The 27,653-nt window shown below is 38.0% G+C and overlaps 2 protein-coding genes across 2 annotated transcripts; one reads left to right on the top strand and one right to left on the bottom strand.

Moving 5' to 3' along the window:
* The first annotated feature begins 200 nt into the window (after positions 1-200).
* LOC141438740 (uncharacterized) lies at positions 201-23,606 on the top strand. The gene is given in 19 exon segments (XM_074102682.1): positions 201-449; positions 5,720-5,800; positions 8,840-8,914; positions 10,938-11,051; positions 11,267-11,416; positions 12,199-12,285; positions 12,737-12,926; positions 13,094-13,222; positions 13,609-13,650; positions 13,789-13,858; positions 14,780-14,961; positions 16,853-17,485; positions 17,488-17,550; positions 17,935-18,074; positions 18,589-18,737; positions 19,137-19,316; positions 20,555-20,679; positions 21,543-21,812; positions 21,815-23,606. Coding segments are annotated over 18 exon segments (2,697 nt in total). The 5' UTR covers positions 201-449; positions 5,720-5,767; the 3' UTR covers positions 21,880-23,606.
* Positions 23,607-23,716: 110 nt separating this feature from the next.
* Positions 23,717-27,452, bottom strand: LOC141438745 (carbonyl reductase [NADPH] 1-like). Its single transcript, XM_074102688.1, has 2 exons — positions 26,570-27,452; positions 23,717-26,196 (listed from the first exon to the last, which is right to left on the bottom strand). Exons 1-2 carry the CDS (start codon positions 27,204-27,206, stop codon positions 25,991-25,993), a joined length of 843 nt encoding a protein of 280 aa, XP_073958789.1. The 5' UTR covers positions 27,207-27,452; the 3' UTR covers positions 23,717-25,990.
* Positions 27,453-27,653: the final 201 nt, after the last annotated feature.

The following is a 27,653-nucleotide window of genomic DNA, read 5'->3' as shown; positions in this document are numbered from 1 at the left end:
TAGTCCACTTTACAAAAGAAATTTCAAGCACAAAATATAATGTTATTCAACCTTTTTAAAGCGGCATTTGATTCAATAAATTGAAAACTACATTTTTGTTTTTCATTCTCTCTTTTAGATCTCTGAAAATCAAAAGATGGCGAGCAAAACCTTGATGAAAGTGGAAAACTACTCATAACTTCTAAATTAAAAAAGTATTATGAAATTGTCTATGGAAACACAGAACGGAATCTTGTAAAAGATTAGGCCATTTCATAAAACAAATGTATAGTAACTCGCAGAAAACATCTTTGGGACAGTTGTATTTATTTCAGCTTTGCATTTTATGTTAAATTGAATCGTGAACCGCTTTGTAGGTCCCTTGGAAAGGATTCATCTTCGACTGTAGCGGAAGGGTTAGCAGTTTCAATTCTGCTAAAGAAAAGATTTGCATTGAGAGAAGACGTAAGGTAAACATCGATTTTGATTTTTTCTTAAAAATTGGGAATGGTGTACAAAAATAAGTACCTGGGGTTTCTCGCGCGTAAGAGGTTGTGTTTGAAGTGTTTATAATGTATTTTTAGTGCATCCTTGTACGAAATGAAAGTTTGACTTTTGCCACATATTCTTCTGAATGGCAGCTGACGGACGTATCATCTAGTACCGAGGGTAGATCTAGCAACATCCGAACAGTTTTTCTATTAGAAATCGTTGAGATCTTGGGTAATTAATCTTATCTGAACAGCCAAAGCAGGTTTACAGATGCTTACAAAAGTGGTAGCTTGAATTGTTTTTTCTCTAGTAAAATGTCAAATAGACTTGTCAAAGCTGGGTTGAGTCATTGTTGCAATCCTATTATCGTTGCTAAAAATCTTGGGAGTCCCAGGTCTGTTTACATGTCCACACTGCCATGTGACAATACTCTGATAAAACATCAATGATATATGTGTGTTAGAAAATCACTTTCACTTATTTTGAGTGTTTTTGTATTGTTTTTATTTTCCTATGTGGCAGAATATTTCATTGTTCCAATATCCTATTGGACACAATAGTTCACGCTTTACTGGTAATATTTCGCCTTATTGAGCCTAATTAATTCATAGGCCTCATTTTGCATGAATGTCTGTTTTTACTATGACAATGTTTACAGTTATTTGACAAACTTAACTTGAGTGAGGTCACATTTGGAATAAAAATGTCTTTGTTTATTTGATTTATTCTGTATTTTAACATAGGGGTATGATACCTGGAAAGTATTTGTAATACATAAAATTTTTGAGGAAACTGGTTGTGCATGCTTGTTTATGTGAATCATCTGCATGTTTATAGTATTATATCCTACATATTATATCATGTCTGTCCAACCATATCCTCATTTCATTTATCATGAGTGTAATTTGTAATATGTATTTTTATCTTTTCCTGGTAGGACTTGGATGTGTTTAAAATCTTAAGCGTTAAGATTTTCCTTAAGAGGCTTTGTTATGAAACTCAGTTATAATCCTTTTCAAATAGCTTGGGTATGATGATATATGTCATTAAGCAATTAAAGGGTTGTGACTAGGGCATGCACCCGGTTCCACAAGTGCCTCAAGGAACCAGGTACCTGGTTCCTTTGCGGTAGTTGTATGTATCTGTGGAACCGGGTGCATGCCCTAGTTGTGACAACGTAAATTGGAATCAATTTTTTGCGAGTTTTGATTAAATAAGCTAAGGGTTTGTAATCGATTTTATTAGTGATAGTTTATATTTTTAACTAGTTTTTGCCTGCAGTTTCAAAAAATTCATACAAAACATCAAGCAATACGAAGCACTCAAAACAAAGACGTATTCAAGACCCTTCGCTCTGGTACTAATTGACAGATGTCAAACAATTTGACAAGATTGTGGAATCGATTCAGTCAATAAGGAAAGACAAGCTCTTTTGTAATTGAGTTCCATTTTACGCGATTAAATTTGATGAGATTAAAATTTATCTTATTAGTTTTACAACAAAATAATATATTATTAAGTGATTTGTGTTTATTGGGTATTACGAAATTTTAAGCTACATGAAGATTTTTTTTTTGTTCTTTCGAGATTCAAGTTTATTTTTATAAAATATTGTCCTGAAACATTCATGGCGTGGAATGGAAAAAAAGCAAATGTCACCAAACCCAAGCTATCCGAAAAGTATTATACATAATGCTGTTTCTAATGTCTTTAGAAACTTTTTCAATTTTTTATTTGATTTGTGTATATTTGTTCAGCTATAACTATTGTATGGATTGGTTTACTTGAAATTTGTTATGGGGTTTAAAATACAATGCTTACAGTCAGCAATAAGTGGTTTAATTGTCAGAAAATTAAATTTTATAAAACTTTTTTACCTATGTGAAAATTTACTTAAATAGAACACAATTTTTGTTCATGTAGAATTATGGTGTAAAGAAAGATTTTAAGAAATGCGCTTGAAGACTGATTACTCTGCTAAACAAGCACTGATAACAATCCAAGTAACAGACAAACTAACTGACAAACATATCGTCACTAATAAGTACTTTGAAAAAAGCTTGTATCTCAAAATTGATACTTTTCTAAGTGAACTTTATGAACATTATTTCAAAGGTCAATTTTGCTGTCGTATTGATTTGAGATAAGAGATTTTTTCAAAGTAGTGACAATATGTAATTCAAAGAGAAATTCTTCATGCATCTAATAGTGTCAGCATCAGTATTTGATGCATAATATTAGGTTCAATTAAAAGTTGCTTAATTTTTTTGCATTATTATTATATTGATGATTCAGAAATGTAGTTAGTCATTTAATTTGCAAATCATTAAAAAAAATCGTAATTTGATGTCATAGGTTGCAATTGCAATGATCGTGATCCTAGCAGAACAAAACAGATATCTACAAATAATGCTTTAAATTTCCATGAAAAAATTGTGTTGTTTTTGTATATTGCAGCAACAATTACTAAAATAGTAATTATTTCCTTGAGATATTATACACTTTATGGATAATAAATGAAATTTCACCCATATCATTTCTCTAACACAATTAAAAATTAGTTATTTTTGCTTCACATAGTATGGAAAGTATTATTTTCATAATACTACAATCTAAAATAAATTAAATTGTTGTAAAGTGCTAGAGAATCATAGCTGTTTTGATATTAAAGTAATTAAATCCAGGGCCGGATTTAGAGGTCTGGGGGCCTTTCCGAATAAAATGAGGCTGATTTGAGATTTTTATATTTTAATGATTGCCTGATTGAAGTGAACAAATATAGATGAATAGTAGTGTTTACTCGTCGGAATTTGAAAAAGAAAATCCGAGGTCCCTATAGTGGGGCCCCTCTTTTCTGGAGGCCCTGGGGCTGCAGCCCCGGTTGCCCTCCTCTAAATCCGGCCCTGATTAAATCATTTGTTATCTTGCTTGTAAAACGAAAACATAAATTGTCATCTCCAAATCCATGATGTTCAATATCTTATATGAAGTCATTGAGATTAAAGTACAATGATTTAGCGTGAACTTTCTAGACTATTATACTACTTCCACCTAATGCGGCCGCCGAACTCGTTTCAAACTTCGACTTCGGCCAACGATTGTCGTCTTCATTATTAGTCTCCGCCTACCTTAGGCTACGTACGCACTATGCGGCTATCCGCGCGGTTTTAGAGCGCCGTCTCTTTCTCAAGCGATACTTGAAGAGGGATGGCGAGCTAAAACCGTACGTTTAACCGCATAGTGCGTTCTTTTTTAGGCGGTTGCAGCTGTCGCTCGTTCACTACAGAGTCCTTTGCTCTGGCCCTATACTATGAAGTGCGATATTCAAAATTCGTATCTTCCCGTCCCGCTGGTGCTTATATTACGCTAATATGAGTGAGAGGAACGGTACGATACGAACTTCGATTTTCGAATTTCTTAGTAGCCAGCCTGTTTTTTTTATTATGAGAGGGAGGAAAACGAGCAAGCGGGACATCTGATGGGAAATGAACACCGCGCTGCCCATGAGTATCAACTACTCAAGGAAAGTCATGGTCCGTTGCCGGCCTTTTAAGAAAGTATAAGCCCTTTTCTTGAAAGCCTGTTGCGGTAACCGCATGTGGCGATCGCCTTAATGTAATACCCGCTTTAGCTAAATACAAACATTTACTACACACGGCTAATACATAGTTAATAGCATTATCAAGGAACATTTAATTACTTTAATAATTATTAACAAATAGTGACTTTCCACGCATAATCTATCAAAAAAATGCTCTGAAAAACATTGGTAGTAGGTATGAGTATTTATTAAAACTTAGCCTAAAATACGCTAAGTTATCTTGCTTCTCCGTTGCAAAGGCAAGGTAAATTAAAGCAAAGTAATGCATCAATTAATCAATTACTTAAAGCTGAACTTTTCTGTTTACACTCAAACGTCATAAAGATAAAAATTTGCTTTTTACCGGTCACATTTACCGGTTGAAATGCTTAAAAACAATGATTTATTGGCAATTCGGCGTTATCATGACTTAATTCAGTGTTTGTTATCACTTGTATCTCAGTAAATACCTACTTACTTCTGATAGTAATACAGGTTTCCCCTAAAACGCAATAAAAGTGGCACAAGATGCTAACTGAACCATCTTGGAACAGATAACAGTAGAAATTGGTACAGTCCAAACATAAACAAAGATTAAAAATACGTGTATTCTAAATTTGTTTGACAAGTAGATGAATTGCCTATGTTAGAAAGAGTTTGATGTTTTTCTTGTGGTAATTCCAAGCAAACTGTGTCCATTGACAAAATTCATTAGTACAACTTACACATGTTATCTGTTAATCTATTCTAGACAATCAAATCATACTGATATATCGATACTTTTACATTTATGATAATGATAAGTAAATATATTTCAAGATACATACAGGCGTAACATCAACATAAACATGTTTAAGTGACCTATTCGTGTAATTTATTTATATTTGTCAAAAAGGGTTATGTCCACATAGATAAGTTTATTTTTAATTTGAACTGTAATGTCACTAGACAAGTATCATAATTGCAATTAAAGCTACCGTGCATGTTTACATGTATAAGAAAACATTACTGAACTTTGTAACCAATATGCCTTTCTATTGCTTACATAATATGCATCTTCCGTGGATCAATCGGCATAGGTACTTTTATCAGCGATTCTACTTTCTATTAAACGTTTGCAAGTAAAGTTGTAAGTCAAATATTACGCTACGCCAGTGTACCGCTAAGCGGGTGACGTCGAGTGCGTAGTATTGTAGTAAACTGGTTGGCTGAGTAGATCTATAAACAGCCGTTAGAATGTTATGCTAGATGTTGGCATACATTTTGACAGTATTTTTGCTAAAAGATTAAAAATAAAGACTCAATTAATGTTTTTTTGATCGGAGGCGTATCTAGGGTTATTTTTCATCTTGTCTGGATTTTTTGTGAAGATATCAGTATTATTTTTTAGTCTTTACTAGGGGGGGCACGGGCCCCCCTCTATATACGCTATGTTTATTACAAGCTTTTATTTAACTTTACCTGTTGTTGTTGGCTGGGTCAAATGCTGTAAGTTCATTTTGATCCACTTTCAGTGGTCGGATTGACATGAAATTTGGTAAACATTATGTAAATTGTATGACAATGCAAGTACGGTCAACAAAAAGTGCAGTCGGCAAAAAAAAACTGTATTAAAAATTAAAAAATTTAACAAACCTTTTTCTCATAATTTTTATAATTTAATTGCAGGTTGTTCCTTGGGCAAGAGGCACGGAACCTTCGGCTGTCGGGTCTAGGATGTCAGTGTTGAATCAGAGTGGAGAAGAACAGGTAAACAGAACCAAAATTACACCATCAATTATTTAACGTAGGTACTTTTTATGAACTAAAACACAACTCCCATAGTTTTTGTATGGCAATAGCGAGCCCTGACTTAATTTATCCCTCAAGTCATTAGCCTGAGGGCGTATTGTCTAACTTGAGGTATTCGCGATCACCATCTCTTTATACCGTCATTTCATATCGGTGACGGAAAGAAGTAGTGAAAACGATTGCGATTCCGAGTGCGTTAGAAAATAAAGCGCAAAACATACAGTACGGCAGCGGGTCGGGTCGGCAGTGCGTTGGGGCCTATTTACATGGCTCTATATGAACAAAATCATACTGTGGCACCCGCGTACAACCCGCCCCGCGTCCGCCGTCGTGTGATGTCGTTCATATACAGCCACGTAAATAGGCCCGCCGCACTCCCGACCCGACCCGCTCCCGACCCGCACCCGTTCTGTGTGTTTTGCGCTGAAGGCCTCATGTCCCTACTGAGCTATTTTGGTACGATTTATAATCGCTTATAGCTTATGCCCTGTGTCAAACTAAATCATGCCTCCATACATACATTGCTAATCAGCTCGTTCAGTTGAGGACGCGGCTATTGACTAATAATAATTATTTATTGATTTCAAAGCACTTATAATCTAATTATTCAGTTAATTGAAAATTAAATCGATTTTCAATCCTAAATGAAATTAAATCTTTTTTTTTAATATTAGAATACAGATTACAAGTTATGATATGACCATATAACCAAACTGTACTCATAGATATGCATAAATAATTACAAATAATACGTACATTTACACAATGGAGCGTTTTAGGTCTCAAAAGTTCTATTACAAACATGGGAAACTAATTAACATCCGTTTTGAAAAGAACTGTTATGACATACTATCACATTACACAAGTACGAAAATCGTGAGGAAACCTGGAGAACCAGCGAAGCGATTCAATGGTGTGTGTGGCTCAATCCGCAGTGGGCCCGCGTGGGAACTATACAGCCCAAGGTCTCATTCTAAGAGAAAGTCTGTGGCCAGCAGTGGAATGTATAAAGGCTGGAAGATGATGATGATGATAATGAATCAAATTAAAAACAGAACGTCCCAGTATAGTGCTACAAGGTTCTTGATGACGATAGTTGACTGAAATTTAGATGAGAGCACCATTGCAACTGAATTGCATAACTATACAATCTCTCAGAAATGTCTAATTTACAAGGAGGATGGTGTTAGTTCCACTTTTGGCAAAGTTCATCAAGATATTATACCAATATCTTCAAAGATCACTGACAGGCTGAAAGTTTTATTATTTTAATCACTCTAAAATATCTCTGATCGATTCACCAAGATTAAAAGAAATTAAGCGTTGTCACGTGGAGTCCTTTGTTTTCAAATGAAATAAATATACTCCGATAATTTTCTTATCAGCAGATTTTTAAATACCTAACATATGACAACACACGCACACCAGCAAACAATAAACTCAAATAAATATGTTTACTTTTAACACAAATGTTTAAAGTTACGTAAAATTAGATACAGGTCTGGTGAATAATGTTTTTTCATCGTATTTTTTCGGATAAGATCTTGCTTTCTCAATTAGCTTCAAGAAAACAAGATAAATTCAAACTTTACACGAAGTCACAAGCAGAAATATCTGACAAAACATGCATAAATATTTGATAGACTTCTAGGAACGGTAGGTCGGTCATGTCAGATATTTTTGCACTCTCCGCTGTGGCAGTACTACAATATATAATGGGGAATGGATGAGAATTTTAGAAACGCTTGAAACTTTTTTTATCAATAGGAACAACCTTTCTAATTAACAGAAAAAAATGACAGATTTTTTAGTAGCATCAATTAATTTTTAATATGAAAGAGTTTTCTTTACCGCCAAATTACGTCTTACGATAGTCCGGTCGGTTACGGTTACTGGTTGTTATGTGTCTTTGACTCGATCTTTTTGACAGGTCTCTTTACCGGCCCGGATAATATCGACATGGAAATACCGACCCTGTTTTTCATGTGCACACCCATAGAAGCTCATGTCAGTTTCTATGGGCGTATACATGAAAAACAGGGTGGGTATTTATTCGGCCCGGTAATGAAAGTGTCGCCTGTCAAAACGAACGAGTTAGTTTCGTCAAGTCCTGTCTGTCTGTCGGTCCGTATATCACAGGCATTTAACTCGAAAACTACAAGATGTATATCAATGAAAATTGCGAGTACAGATTTCTTGTCAAAGCCGCTATTTAGTTTTGTAGTTAAATTACAAAAATAAATATTTATAGGGGGGGCACTCCATACACGTAACAGAAATTGGAGAAAAAATAATTTAACACTCATCAACGTGTGGCACATAGTTCGACAGCTCTTTTGAAAAGATAGTAAGGTTTCTCAAAAACTTTTTTGATTAAGTGAAGATTTCCGGAAATAATCGCTCACAAAGTAGCAAAAATTGTGTGCCCCCCCTCTATCTTGTATTCCGTTTGTCCAAAAAATATGGAAAGGTAACGCTTAATAAATACTTTCAACGAAAATTGGTTTCAACATGATCGGATATACCATTTTTGAGTTATTGCCGTAAAACTGCGCTTAGATTTAAATACTGTAAGTGTTTTAATTGTGTTATAACGCACATAATATACTGAGCGGCAAAAATCTGGCCCTCAAATGTATGCAGAATCAGTAATTTTGTATGAGGGGTGGGCCAAATTTTGTGCCGCTGAGTATATTACTTGATTTTTTTCGTAATGGTTACGGAACCCTATCTTGGGCGTGTCCGACACCGCCGGCCGGTTTTTTTATTTTTTGTTCTGGGCTATGGAATAACCCGTAACCGACCGGGCTATCGTAATTTGGCGGTAAAGAAAACTCTTTAATTTTTTTAAATTAATTGATGCTATTTAAAAATCTGATATTTTTTTTCTGTTAATTAAAAAGGTTATTCCTGTTGATATAAAAAGTTTCAAGCGTTTTTAAATTTTTCATCCAATTCCCATTGGTAGAAACTTCTAACATACATTTTAAATTTCAGGTGGAATGTCCACTGTGTATGGAACCACTGGAGGTGGACGATCTCCACTTCTACCCGTGCACATGTGGATATCAAGTAAGTTCTTTCTTAACGATACATTGATGGCTATGCCTGGAGAGGTGCGGACGGCCATTTATTTACTCAGTTAAAGTATTAAGCAAATAAATATCATGGGACACTTGACACCTAATGACCTAGTTCCAAAGTAAACAAAGTTTGTGTTATGAGTACTAGGAAACAAATAACGTTATTTAAAAAGATAGATGCATACTTAAATACATACCTTTTGAACGTCACGGTCGGCAGAACACGACAGCTAAAAATCGTGCCATAAGTAGGCGCCATGCTGGCATTTGGTGGCGCCTATGGAACGATTTAAAAAAAAAAACTGTCTGACCGACCGTGGCGTTCAAAAGGTTAAATACCCAAGACTCGAGAACTAATATTAGTATTTTTTTATATAATATACTTTTTCGTCAGGTTTTCTCACCCGGTCGTCAAAATTATATTAAATATTAACACAAGTTTCATTTAACCAGTTATGGGATGATTAGCGATTACATCAACACACATGAGGGAATAAGAATATTATAAGCGATTTTAACATATATTGGCCAACACTTAAAAAAAAACTATTACTTATGAAAAGATAACGGTATACATTTACTTGCCCGAATTTCATGTGCTATAATATTGTTTCTTATAAATTCTTTTTCACTACTCATTGTTTACCATATTAATCAAATGACAGAATCTTTGTTTCCCATAATATTATTTTCAATAATTTTATTTTTCATAATCATTGTAAGCCATAAGTATCACATGCCATAATATAATTTGCCATGCATGTAAATGGCGAGTATCGACCCTATATGCTGATAAATCCCATACGTCAAAAAAGCCTTTGAATTAGGTAAATTTTAATCACACAGATTAGGTTAGGTTAGTATTGCGACATTTGATTTGTGCGAGCGAGCGAAGCGAGCGAGCAAGACGGTTCGGAGCAGAAGCGACTCAAATAGGTTAGGTTCCGAAGGCTAAGGCGGGAGCGAAGCTGAACGTAGCTCCCGCCTTAGCCTTCGATGTTAAGTATTTTTTTATAGCAGCCCGGATAATAAATAAATAATATTTTTTTTTTAAGTAAATAAATAATTAAAGATAATAGATAGATAAGTAATAGAAAAAAGCAATTTTAATCAATCATAATCAAAATAACAACTATTTAGTATGGCGTTTGAAATTAAGTTTCGGGCATATGAACTTCGAGCAAATGAAATTATGGCATATAACTTTCGGGCAAACAATAGATAACCAAAGATAACACTCTTAACAACAATATTCCGATATTATTTAATTGTAACAGTATATTATTAAAAAAAAACTTCGCAATTTGATTTAATTGGGATTATTTTAACGTTTTAAATCATGTTAGAATGAAATAAACACTTACATAGATGGTAGTTATAATTTGAGTCTGGTATAATTTTAGTTGTCTTACGAATAAAACATAGATAGGAGTTAAATAAAAACTTGTCAAAATTGTCAACGCCCACATTTCTCAACTATTTATTTAGACAACTATCTCATTAGCTCCTTGGAATATGCTTCTACTCGCTGTTTCTACATTTTTTTTGCGCGTATGACGTGCGTTGAATACTTGTAATATTTGTTCAGTCCGGACATAAAAGGACTGACCCCGATGTGTCATCACTAGAACGCAACACTTTACTTTGTTCAACGTTTCATTTCATCTTTACAATGATTAGATTAGATTTAAATAGTTCGGGGCAGTGATATTGCATCAGGTGAGACGAAACGCCGTTATTGTACAAAAGCTCCCGCCGTCTGTATTTCCGGATAAATAAAATCTAGGGCTCTTGAAGGCTAGAGTGAATAGGCTGTTACCTTTGGCCTCATCTGCACTTTACATCACGTGAGATAGGGGTCAATCACGGTCAGTTTTATGTAAAAAAAGGAAGACAAGAAACAAAATACAATTGACAAACTTTGAGATACATGTACAAAGGCCCTTTAATTGAGGGATCTGGTTTCGGTATATTTTATAAAAATCGTTATTCTAAGGCTGTAATGTTTATAGATATGCCGGTTTTGCTGGAACCGTATTCGGGAAGGCGAGAACGGCCTCTGTCCGGCCTGTCGGAAGGCCTACCCGGAAAACCCGGCAGACTTCACTCCGCTCAGTCAAGAGCAGGTAACCTAACAACCGCAGTTGCATGGCAAACATTTTTTTTTTGTTGAAGAAACACTTTATAATTGAGGATAATAATAAAAAAACATATTGAGTTTTTTTCTAACTTGTGTCAATTTTTAATGTTGCAATAAGTTATAATGGTCACACGGACAGGGAAGATGTTAAAAGGGCTATAGAGGCAAAATGCAGGCGTATTGATTGCGTTTTGTTGGCAGGTGGCAGCAATAAAGACGGAGAAGAAGGCGCGAGAGCAGAAGCGGCGGAACAAGACGCTGGAGTCGCGGCGGGCGCTCGCGAACGTTCGCGTCGTGCAGAACAACCTCGTGTTCGTGGTGGGGCTGCCCGTGCGGCTCGCCGACCCCGAGGTAACTACCGGCTCGCGTGTGCTGTGGACCCTGTTCATTTGGCACCCCGTGAAAACTACCCCATGAACTGGGCACCTGATGAACTGGGCACCTGATGAACTGGGCACCTGATGAACTGGGCACCTGATGAACTGGGCACCTGATGAACTGGGCACCTGATGAACTAGGCACCTGATGAACTGGGCACCTGATGAACTGGGCACCCGAGAAACTGGGCACCCCTGGGTACCCCATAGTAGTTACATGGTTTTGAGTGGTTATTTATTATTTATTTATTGTACACACACTTACATCTATAATTACAGGCTTGACCTAATGCGACAGAGAAGTAATAATAACTTAACCTTGTAATCACATTATCAGACTTCACTTAGGTAATCATTTGGTATTATTTATTTATTTACTTTTCTCGGAACAAAATACAAACGGAACGTACTTTGAACGAGACTGTCATGACAATTGGCGCCAGAACGAAAAACTGAATATTCGCATTCGCATTCGCGAATGTTCAAAAATTGCCATTCGTTACATCACCACACTTACACTACATATACTGCGTCAGTCTTAATTGTGGGTCAACCCTGACCTGCGTACATCAGCAGTTGTGTCTCAACTTCAACAATCCCAATCCACATTGACCTGTTTACATAATTACGAGTGAACAAATGCAATGAGTTGATGTTTGTCATTTGCAATGTTTTGTTTACTTTTAACCAGTGGCTATGAAAGAACGGATACTACAAATCAACTAAGCGTTCTTACCGTATTCCATTTGATTCCAGATCCTAAAAAGACAGGAGTACTTTGGCAAATATGGCAAAATTCACAAAGTAGTTATAAACCAAAGTACGACGTATGCAGGTTCACAGGTGAGCATTCTATTACAAGTTTTTATTTTACTTGCCTTGTTTGCTGTTGTTGTTGGGTCAAATCTTAATCTTGCGAGTTCAATTTGACCCACTTCCAGTGGTCGGATGGACTTGAAATTTGGTATACATTATGTAGTGAAAATATTTTGTAAACCTTTAATAATTATGGCTATTGGCGCTTGATTGCCTTGGTCTTAGACGAAAGTTTCACTTTATGTTTCTTAGTAAAAGTAGCGGTTGCCAAATATAGGGAATGTAATTTCGCTGTCACGAAGGAAATAAAAATTGCCTAGATTCAGCATAAATGCTAAGTATGTATGTATGTAAACTCTGTTATGTACAAAATAAACAAACAATTGGCAATCGTTGAGATATATGTACAAAGGCGAACTTATTATTATTGAACCTAAGTTTTCTAACATGAGATGTAAAAGTATGTATTGTCATCCAGGGTCCGTCGGCGTCAGCGTACGTGACATACGTGTCGCCGGCGGACGCGCTGCGCGCGATCCAGGGCGTCAACAACGTGGCGCTGGACGGACGCGTGCTCAAGGGCTCGCTCGGCACCACCAAGTACTGCGCCAACTTCATGAAGAACCAGCCCTGCCCCAAGCCCGACTGCATGTATCTGCACGAGCTAGGTCAGTATTACCATTACCGCATACCGCAAGGGCACCACCAACTACTGCGATACGAACAATAGAATACGTTAACAATAGACTCGTGTTCAGATCACTTTTTAACAAATTTTTGCTCACATGAACTCGACTGTACCATCATCATCAACTTACCAAGTTTGTTTCACCAGGTGATCCGAAGGCGTCGTTTACGAAGGAAGAAATGCATGCGGGATTGCACCAAGTGTATGAACGCAAGTTGCATAATCAGCTGCTGCAGGCACAGCGGGATAAGCCAGAGGAGAAGCACGCCGCGTCAGGTAATATCGTGACGTCGAGGTGTAGTTTGTGCACGAGCCGTAGGCGAGCTCTTGCAAATTAACGCGTGTAAAACGAAATCACGACGTTCATGGATTAGATTGTACTGTAACACCTTAAACATGACGAAAGGGTAAATAAATGAACGAATGAAACTGCACCCTTCAAACGCTGTTTCTTTGCCTTACTATAAACGGCGACTATTTATCAATTTTGATAGCGTAACTGTATTGTGGTGGAAACGCGTATAAAGACGCAGATTCTTAAAGGAAAAAAACTTAACGTAGTTACTTCTCTGTCTACTAAAGTGATTTTTTTGAGATACCACCTTTTTCCTCAAGAGGGCAGTAACTTAAATATTGTAATAATATTTTTATTTTTGCTTCAGGTAATTCTAGTACGAATGCAGAAAAGAATAGTTCTAAAGAAGGTAAGCATTTTCTTTGTTTAGACATTAGTCAATGTCATGATCATGAATTGTATTTTAATTTCTTTAAATATTTTCATAATTGGTTTTCCTTACTTGTTTTTGTGTTTGGTTTATTAATATTTTTCCTTTATCCTGCAGGTAATCCATCGAACTTCATACCAACAACAGTGGTCACATCGTCTCATATAAATGTAGTCAGTTCGTCTAAGTGAGTACCGTTCGGTTTACATCACGTTCTTTATTTTGTTTAGAATATATTATTGCATTATATTATAATAGTTCAATCACTTGTCAGTTTTTAGTTTAACATTATGGCCATTGGCAATGTAGATTTAAAATATAGCCCATTTCCTGTAGTTGTCAGTGTTTCACTAAAAGTTTATGACAAGTGTGGGATAGTGCAAATCTGTGTAATTAACACTTATGTAATTCCTCTTATCTGACAAATTCAGCCAATTACAAGTTTTTATTTCAAAGAATTTGAAATAATACAAATATGAAGTTTCAAATCATTCCCTGTAAAGTATTTAAGTATAATAGATAAGCGGATTTGCACTATTCTCGACGAAATTGATTTGTTTAGTTGGCTATTTTATTTATGACAAACATTCCAACATGTTAGTAAATGTGAATTACTTCCATCTGTATTTTCAAAAAGATATACACTTTCCATCAGAGATAGGGGTCAATCACTGTAGGGCAACTACGAAATTCGGAAATCGAAGTTCGTATCGTACACCATCCCTCTCACTCTCGTATGAAATAATATTAGCGTCAGCGGGACAATACAATACAATACAATACAAATACTCTTTACTGTACACCAGACATAGTAAGCGATACAGAAAACTTCGATTTTCGTAGTAGTCCTACTGGTCAGCTAACACTAACAGACTAGCTATAGGTTAGGCAGTGTCACTAGAGTTGAGGTCACGCACATAAGAACATGTCATCTAACAACAGCGGGATTTTGACATTAACTCATTGCAATCAGTTCTTTTCTTAGCTCTGTGTGCAATCCTTCACTTCAACTCTCGTGGCACTACCTATAGTAACAGACTAGCTGCGTAACTAGAACTTATTTATACTTTTTTCATGGCTTTATTTGATATGAACATTATAATTCCAGATCAAAGAAAGATTCAGTTAATATTAGCAACGGTAGCAACGGTATAGAAGCCAGCAATAGTAACGGGTTGAGTGTCAACGGCAACGGCAACGGCAAAGAGGCGTGGCCCAGTCTCGGCTCCTCCCCGCCCTCGGATAGCCCCGCCCGGAAACAGAGCAGTCCCAAGCCACAACAAAGTCAGGGTGAGTAGCTAGTTAAGAGTAGGTAATTGAAAATAGGAAATAAAAAGGGAGCGAAATACGCTTACCTACTGTAGTTACGTTACTTTATGTTTATATAACTGTCATTGATTCCACATAATATGTATTGGGAAACTTTACCACCAGTTAGAAATGAATTGAGCAACATTATAGTTACAGTGAGAAAAGTTTTTTGATGTGGAAGTCTTTATGACATTGCCCATTGACATAAAGACAGATGTTTTCTTGGCTTATGTAAAAACTTTTTTCACTACTTTTATAGCTAAGTAATTAAGCTTATTGAAATTACTTCTAATTCTAAATCTGATGTTATAAATTTGTTTGGCTTCCGATCGGTCTTTTTCCAATAGTACAGTCACGTCTAAAAATATGTATACAAAAACAAGGTTGCATAAATATGTAGTCATACATTGTATGAAAAATATTTATCTATTACTGACACCAAAAAATTGTATTCATTAAACTTTTTCAGTATTATGTAATCACAAAATGCTTCAGAAAGTTGCATACTTAAATAAATTCCATTTAAATGTATCCACCTCGTAGGCAAAAATAAGTATACATGAATGGGTTCCATATACATATAACCACACCAATTTGGCAAATATTTGTATACGCCGTTTGATTCATAAATATGTATCCAGACTGCAACAGCAAACCTTGTCTGACTGGCATAGAATCGTAAGTTGTATATTTAACTGATTTGACAATTCACGAAAACAGTGCGGACTTGTCACTGCATACGTCTATCTCACGATTATTCTATGACGCACTTGACAGTCCTTAGATTGAATTGACTTGTAAATATTGAGTATTTCAGTTTAGGGTCATTCTCAGAAAGGTGCACTAAGCATTTTTTTGTTTTTATTTTAATTATATTGTTAATTGTTAGTGGTTTGTTGTTGCAAATTATAGATGCTTCAGTGGATCTGTCCTCAGTGAATGACCCGAACAACTTGATCGCTTTGGCTTAGTCGATATTAATGACCACTCTGGACGTTTCCAAGTATTTGGTGATCTTGATGGTGTATAAAAAATTAAATATATCCATACCAAATTTCATCCAGCTCACTCCAGTCAGTTCATCCCCCATTTTCTCCCCTTAAGGGTTGCTTTTGGAGATAAAAACTAAGTACCCTATGTTCAGCCCCTTGACAGTCGAAACCAGTCGGTTTTGACATGATACCGGAACAGACAGAGTTACTTTCAATTCATCACTCCATAGTATAAAACAAAGTCGCTTTTTTTGTCTGTACGCTTAGATCTTTCAAACTACGCAACGGATTTTGATGCGGTTTTCACAAATAAATAGTGTGATTCACGGTGTCTATGTATACCGTAACCGTATTGTGCCGGAACGGGTCACCAGTATATAATATTATTTTAATGGAGTATGGATTCGTAGTATGTATGTCCCTGCCCGCATGCAGGTTACGAAAGAGACAGACATGTAATCTTAACAAAACAGTAATTCTTCAAAACGAATCAAAATATCAAATCGTGTTTACATATTTATGAATCAAACGGCGTATACAAATATTTGCCAAATTGGTGTGGTTATATGTATATGGAACCCATTCATGTATACTTATTTTTGCCTACGAGGTGGATACATTTAAATGGAATTTATTTAAGTATGCAACTTTCTGAAGCATTTTGTGATTACATAATACTGAAACAGTTTAATGAATACAATTTTTTGGTGTCAGTAATAGATACATATTTATGATGAAAATGTGTGGCTACATATTTTTCAATTTTTTTTGTGTATACATACTTTTAGACGTGACTGTACCTACTCCCGTTTGGAATTTATTTGCAATAGGTGACTTAGTAAACGATATTTTATTAAAACTTAAATGTCCTGTTCCAGTTAAGTCACAAGAAAACGGCACATCAGAATCTTCCAGTCCCACACAACAAATGCAACAGCAACAACAGCAACAGCCCGCGCAAACTAGAAGCAAAGAGCACACCGACACGCGCATACGGCACAAAGACAACACACAGACCAAGAAAAACAAAACCGACAGCAAAAAGAGAAATAGTATTCACGTCAACCACGACACAGAAGACCACAAGCCCGCAAGCATCACACAAAGCTCCGTATTCGAAAACGACACACAGTACCTATCAAACGAACTAGACGAATTAGAGTCGGACCGACACAGCCTTTTAGAAAACCACGACTTATTAGACAACAGCGATCACAGTTTGTTAGAAGACGACACACATAACCTCCTAGACGACGTCAACAATCAGATAATAATGCTCCAGATACCACATAAGAATAACATGCTCTCGGGTCTACTAGATAACGACCATTTATTGCCACAAATGAAGAGCCCGATGATGAACGGGTACGGGCTCACAGATAGAGATACTATGAGTTATATAGGTAATGATAGACATAGTCAAATTAGCCAAGGGATGATGGAGAAGGAATTGTTGGTGCGGGAACGCAGTCGCAGCGAGATGCTGATGCGGAATGAGTTGATGGCTCGCCACGACCCTCGAAGCCCTACATGTCGCAGGGAAACGGGCCTCTCGTCTCCAATGCCGAATTATTAGGTAACTAGCATTTTACACTGGTCAAAAATCTTCCAGGATTACTTAAATGAAATCCACGATGTAACTTTTGTGAATTCCCCTGGGCATCGTCATAATCATATCAGCCATAGTACATCCACTTTTGAACATAGGCCTCCCCCATAAATCGCCAGTTGCTTCGGTTGGAAGCGGCTTGCATCCACAGCGAACCTGCAGCTTTAACCAGGTCATCCGTCCATTTAATTGGTTGAAGTTCTACGCTGCGCTTGCTGATCCTCGGTCTCGGCCTCAACGGCCATCTGTTCTCTGTGGCCTGCCCATTGCCACTTCGAGGAGCTAATTCGCTTGGTTATGTCGGTGGCTCGCTCTTCTGCGTACATAATAACTGTTTTTTTGTAATTGCAGGTGCTAATTACCACAGTCGGCCGGCGCTGCTGCCGTTCGGTCTGCGCGTGGAGCACGCGGCGCCGCTGCCCAGCATGGCCGCCATTCAGTACAGTGTGCACTCGCAGATAGCTAACGGGTTCGACCAGCCGCACTCCTCGGTCAGTACACCATGCCGCACTAGAAATTACTAAAAAAAATCCCAAAGTCGTCTCCAAAAAGACAAAATAAACCCTTAGTACGGCATTAAAAAAAATTACTGTGAATGATAGGAAAACTGGATGTTTTACATTGCGGATATATTAGTTTTAGTAATACGAAGAAAATATAATGCTTTAAACTTCCGTGATTTTCACGCATAGTTAAATATTAATTACGGGACTTGTCACGCTAGTAATATTTACCTCCTCTTTAGTAGACAAGCCTTCTCGTGACCATGGCTACTGCAATGTGGTCGAAACGTCTAGGTAAATATTACTATCGTGATAAGTCCCGTCTTTGATATTTAACTACGAAAGAAATACGTAATAAGAACGAGCGCGTTCTGACCAACCTATCTTAAGCCGCCGTGCCTCCACCTATCCCCTTCCCCCTCTACCCCTTTATCTATGAGTGCATATGGGGGAAGCTCGGTGCCCCCTTAACACGCTTTGCTCACAATGCCTTGTTTTCCAGCTGCAGAACGAAGGTCGCTACCTCGCAGAGAACATGGACAAATTCTTCACGGACTTCCATAAGGCGCAACAGATGCGTCTGCTGCTCGCGCGAGCGCCCGAACACGCGCATGCGCCGAGACACTACCCGCTCGACGAACATAAGCAGAGGTATAGACCACACACACACACATACACACACGCCCAAAAGTCCATTCTTTAATGTGGGGAACATTTTTTTGTTCTATCGTCAATACATTTTATGGCATTTTTTTACACCATGGGTTACATTATTGCAATTTTAGTAGGGATCCCTAATTTTTTCTAGTAATAAATATAGCCTATGTTATTCAGGCATAATGTAGCGTTCTAATAGTGAAAGCATTTTATTTTAATCGGCCCGGTGTTTTTTGAATTCATAAACTTAACATAAAGGTCATGCTAAAGCAATTTAGCGGTTAGATACGAGGTTGAGAAAGTAAGCAGTCGAAATCTTTCCTCTTTATAATATCAGTATAGATTATAGATTTTTAGGGATATTTTATAAGATATTGTATACGGTTGTGTCAGGATGGGTGCGGGAGGCAGCATGAGCATGGCGGGTGCGGGCGCGGGCGCGGGCGCGGGCGCGGAGGCGGCGGCGCGGGCGGCCGGCGACGCCGACGACGACCTCGACTTTGACCCCTTCAAGGAGACGCAGAAGGCCCTCGCGGAAATGATGGAGACGGAAATGATGCAAAACACTAGCGGGTAAGATCTGATAGGATTCGCCAGTGTCTTTGCGATTCGAGAGAGCATTTAACTCTTTTTCCAGCTTCATGTTGTTTACCTTTTAAAACGCATAATAATTTTAACAACGCCAAGTGATTTTGTACCATATTGTGAATAAAGTAAGGTCGAATATTTGTTTATGTGAGCGCTATATGCACTATGTCTGGAAAAGGAAGGGTTAACCTGTCCTTTACCGCTGGCGCCTTAAGCTGCGTTTCCAACAATAATGTGCGACAATGTGTTGTGAGGAATGTGTTTTTCATTAACCAATAGAAACGGTTTATTTACCTCGCTTCGCTCCGCTCAGCTGTTTCCTTCCACCAGTGATGTGCTGTGCGAGGCGAGGTAAATGCATCGTTTCTATTGTTTAATGCAAAACACATTCCCTCTTAACACATCCTGCGTTTTATTGGTGGAAATGCCGCTTTATGACGACGGAAATGATTCCTTTACTTCTGAATCTTGGATCCCATAACTATATTAAATAACATACTATAAACCGTAACGCCACCTAGCAATATTTTGCCTGTCAATAAACCCTCATTAGATGTGATGTGATGATGGTGAATGAAAATGGCTGAAACACGTCTAGAACTGCGTTGTAACAGTTTTTTCTCTAATATGCTCGGAAATGTCCGCCTTACTGTCGCAAAAAAAGTACGCAAAATCAGGATTTTGCGTAGTCTATTAGGATAGACTGCCACAAATAGGAAATATTTTTCCAAGCTAATCATATCATATCATTTCTAAGCTAACCTAACCTACTTTTCTGGTGGCAGTTGGTTTTTGTGGTTCGTTCGTAGCCATAAGTAAACGTTTGCTTAGTAATGTTTGTTTGTTCGTTTGTCGTAATAAAACTTTATAATGTAAAATTATGCCAAATGATAATTTGACCAAATGCATATAATGTGAAATGTAAATATGCTAAAGATTCGATTGGGAAATGAAACTTCTGAGATAAGTTTTTTGGGAAGTGAAATTTGGCGAAAAATATTTTGCCGAAACGGCAGTACGCCAGGGAATATTACTGCAATGCTCTGTCGACAGAATGCAGCACTAGTGCAAACCGTAAACACATTTTTGAATGTCTTAATTGTGTTTTAAAATTTTAATTTAAAATAATTTCCCGGCCCGCTGAGAGGGTGATTCTGAACTGTACCCATCCACGAGTTTTATTTTTCCCGGCCTCTGCAATAATGTGGTATGTTGTGTTACAGTGACAATATGGAGCGCGTGCGGCGCGCGCGGCTGCCGCCGCCGGGCTTCGCGCACGCCGCCTTCCCGCCGCCCGCGCACCACATGCACCAGCACCAGCACCAGCACCAGCACCAGCACCACCAAGGTTCGCCACCTCACCGTCACCACCATGCTGCATCTTCATAGTTCAACGTTACTTTTTACCGTTCCCTACCTAAATAAATAGATATCATGGAACAATTGACACCAATTGACCTAGCCCCAAATTAAGCAAAGCTTGTACGGTCACGAGCGTTAATTTGGGACTCATTTCGTTGAAAAAACCTTTGAATTGTCATACAAAATGACAGATATCGATCCTAGGTGGATCCCAAATTAACGCTCGTGACTGTACTGTGTACTAGGCTACGGATAAACATATTTATATAAATAAACAGAACATCAACATCTCGGCTTGTATACCTACGTCCCGCTCTAGGGCACAGGCCGTCTATCGGAATGAGAGGGCTTGGGCCGTAGTTTTCATGGTGTCCCAGTGTTGGTTGGAAACTGCACACATACACCATTTAATTGCTTCGCAGGTTTGTGCAGGTTTCCTCACGATGCTTTCCTTCACCGTAAAACTCGTAGTAAATTTCAAATGTTATTTCGCACAAAAAATCCAAAAAACTCAGTTTGAACCCACAATTTTCTGCTTGAGAGACAATAGATTAAGCAATACAAATGCAAGAAGAATCAAAGTACTAATAACCTAACCAACAAAAAGTTGGAAAACCCCAGACTTTGTCACTTCAAAGTTCAATATCTCAAAAACGGCTGAACCAATTTTGATAAAACATGTCTAAGAACCATTGCTAGAAGACCTGCTTTCAAATAATAAAAAAACCGCATTCAAATCGGTCCACCCGTTTAAGAGTTTCGGTGCCACAGACAGACACACATAGCGGTCAAACTTATAACACCCCTATCTTTGCGTCGGGAGTTAAAAAGCAGTGTTGTATATTGCAGGGTACAGCAACAACACGGCGTCATACAGCGACTGGACGCAGATGGACCCGGCCATCATGTCGACGTCGGTGAACTTCGGCAAGCCGCCGCCGGGCACGGGCGCCGGCGCCGGCGCGGGCGCGGGCGCGGGCGGGCTCTCCGCGCAGCAACAGGAACTATGGGCGCGCTTCAACCAGCTCGGCCAGCAGCCCCCCAACGGCGCCAAGCTTCCCCTCCCCTGGGGCAACAAGCTCGGCTGGGGCTCTCCCCACCTCCCACTCAACAACATCCCCCTCCCCCCGGCTTCTCCCCCGCCAAACCGCCCCAGCACCCCGCCGAGTGCATCGACGCCAAGTAAAAGTGCAATCTTATCGGCGGACGTATTTTCTATCCCGTCACTACCCTCCGCCGATGAACGATAAATCTTTGTATTGAGAGAGGATATTGGATATTTTAACGAGAGAAATATGATAACAAAGGAATTTGTAAAATAAATTAACATATTTGTTTTATTTAAATTATGATTTTATTTTCTTTTCTGTTTCACGCTCTGCTGTCCCCGGTTTCAGTTCATGTTTCTTTGTGATCATTTTCGCTGAGTCTTCCTTCTCGACACGCATGGTGTATGTATATTCGTTATATTATATATTTACTAAATCATATCCCTGTTATGACAGATTATATTTTCTATATTAAAATGAGATGCCAATTACCCGCTGTTCGATTTGTACCTTATTGAGTCATAATCCATGAGATCATTAAAACAAAACAAGAATCTATGAATTCTTTTAATGACACCTTTCACAACACAAGCAACCTATTGCAGTCTCATCTATATGGAATGATCATTCTGATAACATTGATATATTTTAACCTTTTCGACGCCAACGACCTATATATACGTCCATTACTTCAATGCAAAAGCAACCTTCGTTCAATTGTATTAACGTTCAATTTTAGGCATTGCAATATAGAAGCCTGGCGTCTGGGTGATGTCTTTTGTATTTGGTGTGGCGGCGAAAAGGTTAACCCTTTTCCAGGCATAGTGCATATAGTAACCACATAAATGTACACAGATGTTCACCTTACCAAGTACAATACGGTACAAAATCATTTGAATTCGTTTAAATAATTTTCGTTTTTAAATGAATCCCTCAGGTAAACAACATACAACTATGATTTATTTTGTAGTCGCACGTCTAAATTGGCGGAGCCTGGAAAAGGATTAATCAATAACTTACAATATCAGTCAAGACATATAGTGTTGTGAATAACGTTCATTTCGACGCTTAAAGTCTCGAACCTTAAAGACTCTCGAGGCTTAACGACTCGAAGGCCGCAAAGACGGTATCTTGCATCCATACGCATAAGCCAATTTAATTGTCAAATATAGTCGAGTTTTTAAGACTCTCTAGTCTTAAGGGTTCGAGTCTTTAAGCCTCGAAAATGAGCGTTATCCACAACTCTAAAGACATATCATTAAATTATTCGGGCCAGTTTACAAACTAGAATGCTTCATTAGTTCAAAAATTATTATGTAAAAGTCCTTACATAAAACTCAACTATACTTTGATAATACACTGAGCGGCACTAAATGTGGCCCTCAAATGTATGCAGAAATAGGTAATTTTGTATGAAGAGTTAAGGGTCTGAGAGGTGAGGCACCTGAGCTCAAGAAAAGTACGACTGCGAGAGCCACAGGACTGATGATAAGAGGAATAGAAATGACAAAGACAAGCTCATAAAGACTACTAAATGCGCAAGGCTAAAAAAATCTATATATTTGCTCAGTCTATAACGTGTCTCTACTCTGAATAGAACGTGTTGATTATGGTATTTCTAAACTATATACAAAGCCTCATACCAAATACCACAGTATTTACCTTTTGAACGCCACGGACGACAAAAAAAATATCTGTAAATCGTTCCATAGGCGCCACGAAATGCTGACATGGCGCCTATGGCACGATTTTCAGCTGTCGCGTTTTGCCGACTGTGAAAAGGTCGGAGAAATTACTGATTTACGGTTTATTTAATTCAGAACGACATGTATGTAGGATACTTACACGGGCAAATGGGCATGTTTTTCCTATTCAGAATCAAAAGCAAAATCGATTCCAATGGTTTAAAAAATTTTTTTTCGTACACTCGGTGTATGGGCGTCACAAAACTGACTCCTAATGACCTTGGGCTTCATGACATGAAAATGAGTACGGGCATTGACCACGGGTTTCATGAGAAGCACATTAAGGTAGCCTGCATGTTACGATACGATACGACACTGTTTACAAGCAAGTGTGATGAAATAGTACATTGTGTCTTAAGTGCGGTAAATAAGGAATTACGAACGAGAGTCTATTAGAAGCCCGAAGTCGAAGGGCTTTAATGAGTCGATGTTCGTCATTCTAGTACCGCCCGTGCGACATACAATATTTTTCATCACATTTGCGAGTAAAATTTTATATTTCTAATAGAAAAAATATAATTGTTCCAAATATTGGCGATACCTTAGGCTGCGCTCTTGGTAGCGCCGCCCTCTACCTCCCCTCAGCATGCGCCGCAGCCGCAGGGTGCTTGTGCATGTGGTCCTGCAGCAGCGCGCGCACGGCGCAGCACCACCAGTACGGGCACTGATTCATTTACCGACCACGGGTTTCATGACAAGCACATTAAGGTCGGGGGTTTTGCAACCAAGATAGCCTGCATGTTTCGACACTGTTTACGAGCAAGTGTGATGAAAAATAAATAAATTAGTCTCATGGTAGTAGCGTAGCTATCGAAGGCCTCTTTGGCGATGCCGTGCACCGGGGCCTGAGGGCCCTGAGGGCTGAACGTAAGCGTTCAGGGGGTTCTCGGACCCTTACTTGCAACTTATGGATAAAATAAAGAAAACTTGCTGCCTTTAACAGTAAACATTGCCAAGAAAAAGAAGATAGTAAGGATATATTTGGGTGTCCAATTCCTTTTTAGCACCGGGGTCCTGAGTCACCTAGAGCTACATCACTGTACAGTCAACGTCATAAATAAGTGATCAGATCACTTTTGTACCTTGTCACTTTAACGTCATGTTTGAAAAGCCATACGAAATTGTGTAACGACTGAAAGCAACAACTGCGACAAGGTACAGAAATGATCACTTATTTATGACGTTGACTGTACTACGGGTATGTTATCTTCAAAATACAGGATGGAAAATTTCATTATCGTCATTTGCAAGGAATGTCGAAATGCAAAAGACAGGAAATTTACTAAAAGGAAACGTTTTATTATTTTTAAATAGGAATAAAATTCTATTGAAAGATGTTTGAAAATATTCTCAATAATTTTATTTCATAAATCGATAGTTAATCGTAGGAATCGAATCTCTCTAGCAGATGACCCTTAAATGTAAATATCTTTATATTTTATTTTAAGTATTTTTTTCAAAGACTTTTTTTTTCATTTTAAACTTGAAAAAAAATAAGGAAACGTTTTTTTGAGTAAATAGCCTTGGTAAATAGTCATTATTTCAGTATTGAGAGTACAGTCGAGTCCAGAGCAATAAATCGAGGCCAACCTTATAGTTAATGGCATAGAGGTATTTACATATTTTTGACGTCTTAGTAACATGTATCTATGACTGTACTTTCTCTCCAAGCGGTGTTGAAAATTTCCACCCTATATAGTTACAGTTTCCAAGGGGAGAGAATCATGTGGGTTTATTAGTTATAGTGAAGACCTGTGACAAGAGCTAAGCTAAACAATGAACTATAAACAATACGCTATTTGACAATTTTTATATGTTTTATAAATTAAAACTTCACAATGCCTGTTATCGAATAGAAAAACAATTTTTAAGCTACCTTTACAAATAACAAAGTTATAAAGGTTTGAAATTCAAGATTAAACAGAGAAAGACATACTGGCATGTGACGTCACACGCCAGTACCGCCATACTTGCTGCATAGAGAAAAGCGTTTGAGAAAGAGACAGGTATATAGATTTTTCAAAAAATCACTATAAATCCAATTTTCAACCGATTTAAGTTTTCTCTTCGCTAAACACTGTCTGTATATCTATATTTCCATAATAATATTAAGATATGGTAAATTCAGGAGTTGTCAAATACCGTATTACTTTGCTCACTCGCTGCCAAACGCCATGCAGTCACTGGGTGAGTAAAACAGTTGTTTTTAACCCCCGACGCAAAAAGAGGGTGTTATAATAGTTATAAGTTTGACCGCTATGTATGTCTGTCTGTGGCACCGTAGCTCTTAAATGGGTGAACCGATTTTAATGCGGTTTTTTTATTTGATACTTAGCAGGGTTTCTAGCGATGGTTCCTAGACATGTTTTTTCAAAATCGTTTTAGCCGTTTTTGAGATATTGAACTTTAAAGTGACAATGTCGGGGGTTTTCCAACCTTTTGTTGGTTAGGTTATTGATATAGACCTCAGCTAAGTAACGCCTGATTTAATAAATTATCTAAGTTAAGCATTCATGCCGTCGATGTACCCTCTCGGGTCGGAACCGTCCCACGGCACGGCGGCGCCCGTGTGCCACAGGAACTGCCCGCGTGGCGGCCGCAGCGCCGCCCGCGCAGGCAAACCCGCGGCGGTGCGCGGGCGCACGGACCCGGCGCCCCGCGTCATGTCGGACTGCACGTAGCCTGGGTGCACGCAGTTCACTGCTATGTCTGCGAAGGGTAAGTATAGACAGGCGTCAAAAATGAGGGCTTAAGTGTTATGATGCCTAGGTGTTATGTCGTCTATACTGCTACAGATATGTGTTTACATAATTATAATCTTCCGAAAAATTTATCAAACCACGAAGTAAAGGATCGTAGAAATTTCAATGCGACCCCACATTTAATGCGAGCGAAAGTTACATTTCTTTAAAATTTCCCTGTACGTAGGTACCTAGTTTACTTGAAGCACCTAGACTAGATTGATTCACCAATTCAAAGTATTTTATTAGGTACTTAAAGTACAGTCACCATCAGATACTTTGGAGCGGCCAAGGTCATCAAACAGTCATTGCAAGTTTGTAAAAAACTACATTACTCTTACCCCTGTCAGTCAGTCTGCGATGTAACATAAACGTGTAAGCATTGACACCAACTTTAGACACTACGTAAGGGGAGCTACCCCATCCCTCTTTCTCATCCCTTCCTTCTCTAACCGCATCAACATACTCGTTCATCAACGCCTTTAATTCTTCCAAAGTCAAATCTTCTCTGCTGATTCTCGCCTTCAATTCAATAGAAGGTATTCTAGACAAGTGCCCTGAGGAACTCGAGATGTTGACTATGGAACCACCGTTTTCAATGTAAGGCAAAATTGCTTCGGTAAAGCGCACAAGGGAAAAGAAATTCACTGACAAAGTTTGTTCCGCTTGGTACGTCTTTGATTCTGGCGAATCTTTGAGAAAAAGTATTCCCGCGTTATTCACTAGTATCTTTATTTGACCGTGTTTTTCTTTAATATAATCGCAGAATCGTTTGCCACTGTCAAAGTCGGTTACGTCCAGTTGATGGTAAGCAGGTTTGAGGCCCAAATTTTCCAATTGTTTGCACGCTTCCAAACCTCTTGTTGCATCTCTTGATGTCAAATAAACTGTGCCATCAAATTGCTCGCACAATTCTCTCACTATTTCGAATCCGAGTCCTTTATTTGCTCCAGTTACAACTGCTACGTTATTCGACATAACTTTGGTAAATTTTTGTAATAAATTAAAATATACCTAACCTAACTTATCTTAGTAGCACATAAAAGTACCTACACTCAACAACTAGTTAGGTAATAATTAAATAACCATGGTTGGTGTTGTTATTTAACCACTTTTTAGGCGCATGGTTAGGAGCAATTGTTGATAAAAAGCTTAAGATGTCAAACTTGTTTACGTATTGATAAAGAGCTAGGTTGCAAATAGATCCTAATAGAGGGCGTTAGTGGTAAGTAAGAAAGAAAGTGCCAGCAACGCCATCTAGTTGTGTGAAGCAAAGTACATAATGATGATTACATGGATCCTAACATGATCCTAAATTCCTAATCAATCACATAGTTACCACAAATATAACATTGGTCCTCATTGGTATCATGACGATAAGTACCTAATACAGGTGTTTATCTTTTTATTATATCAGAAATTCTT

This window comes from Choristoneura fumiferana, chromosome 19, assembly GCF_025370935.1.
Source record: "Choristoneura fumiferana chromosome 19, NRCan_CFum_1, whole genome shotgun sequence".
Taxonomy (NCBI): domain Eukaryota; kingdom Metazoa; phylum Arthropoda; class Insecta; order Lepidoptera; family Tortricidae; genus Choristoneura; species Choristoneura fumiferana.
Note: the sequence above shows the minus strand (reverse complement) of the source record. Positions and strands in the feature narration are given on the sequence as shown.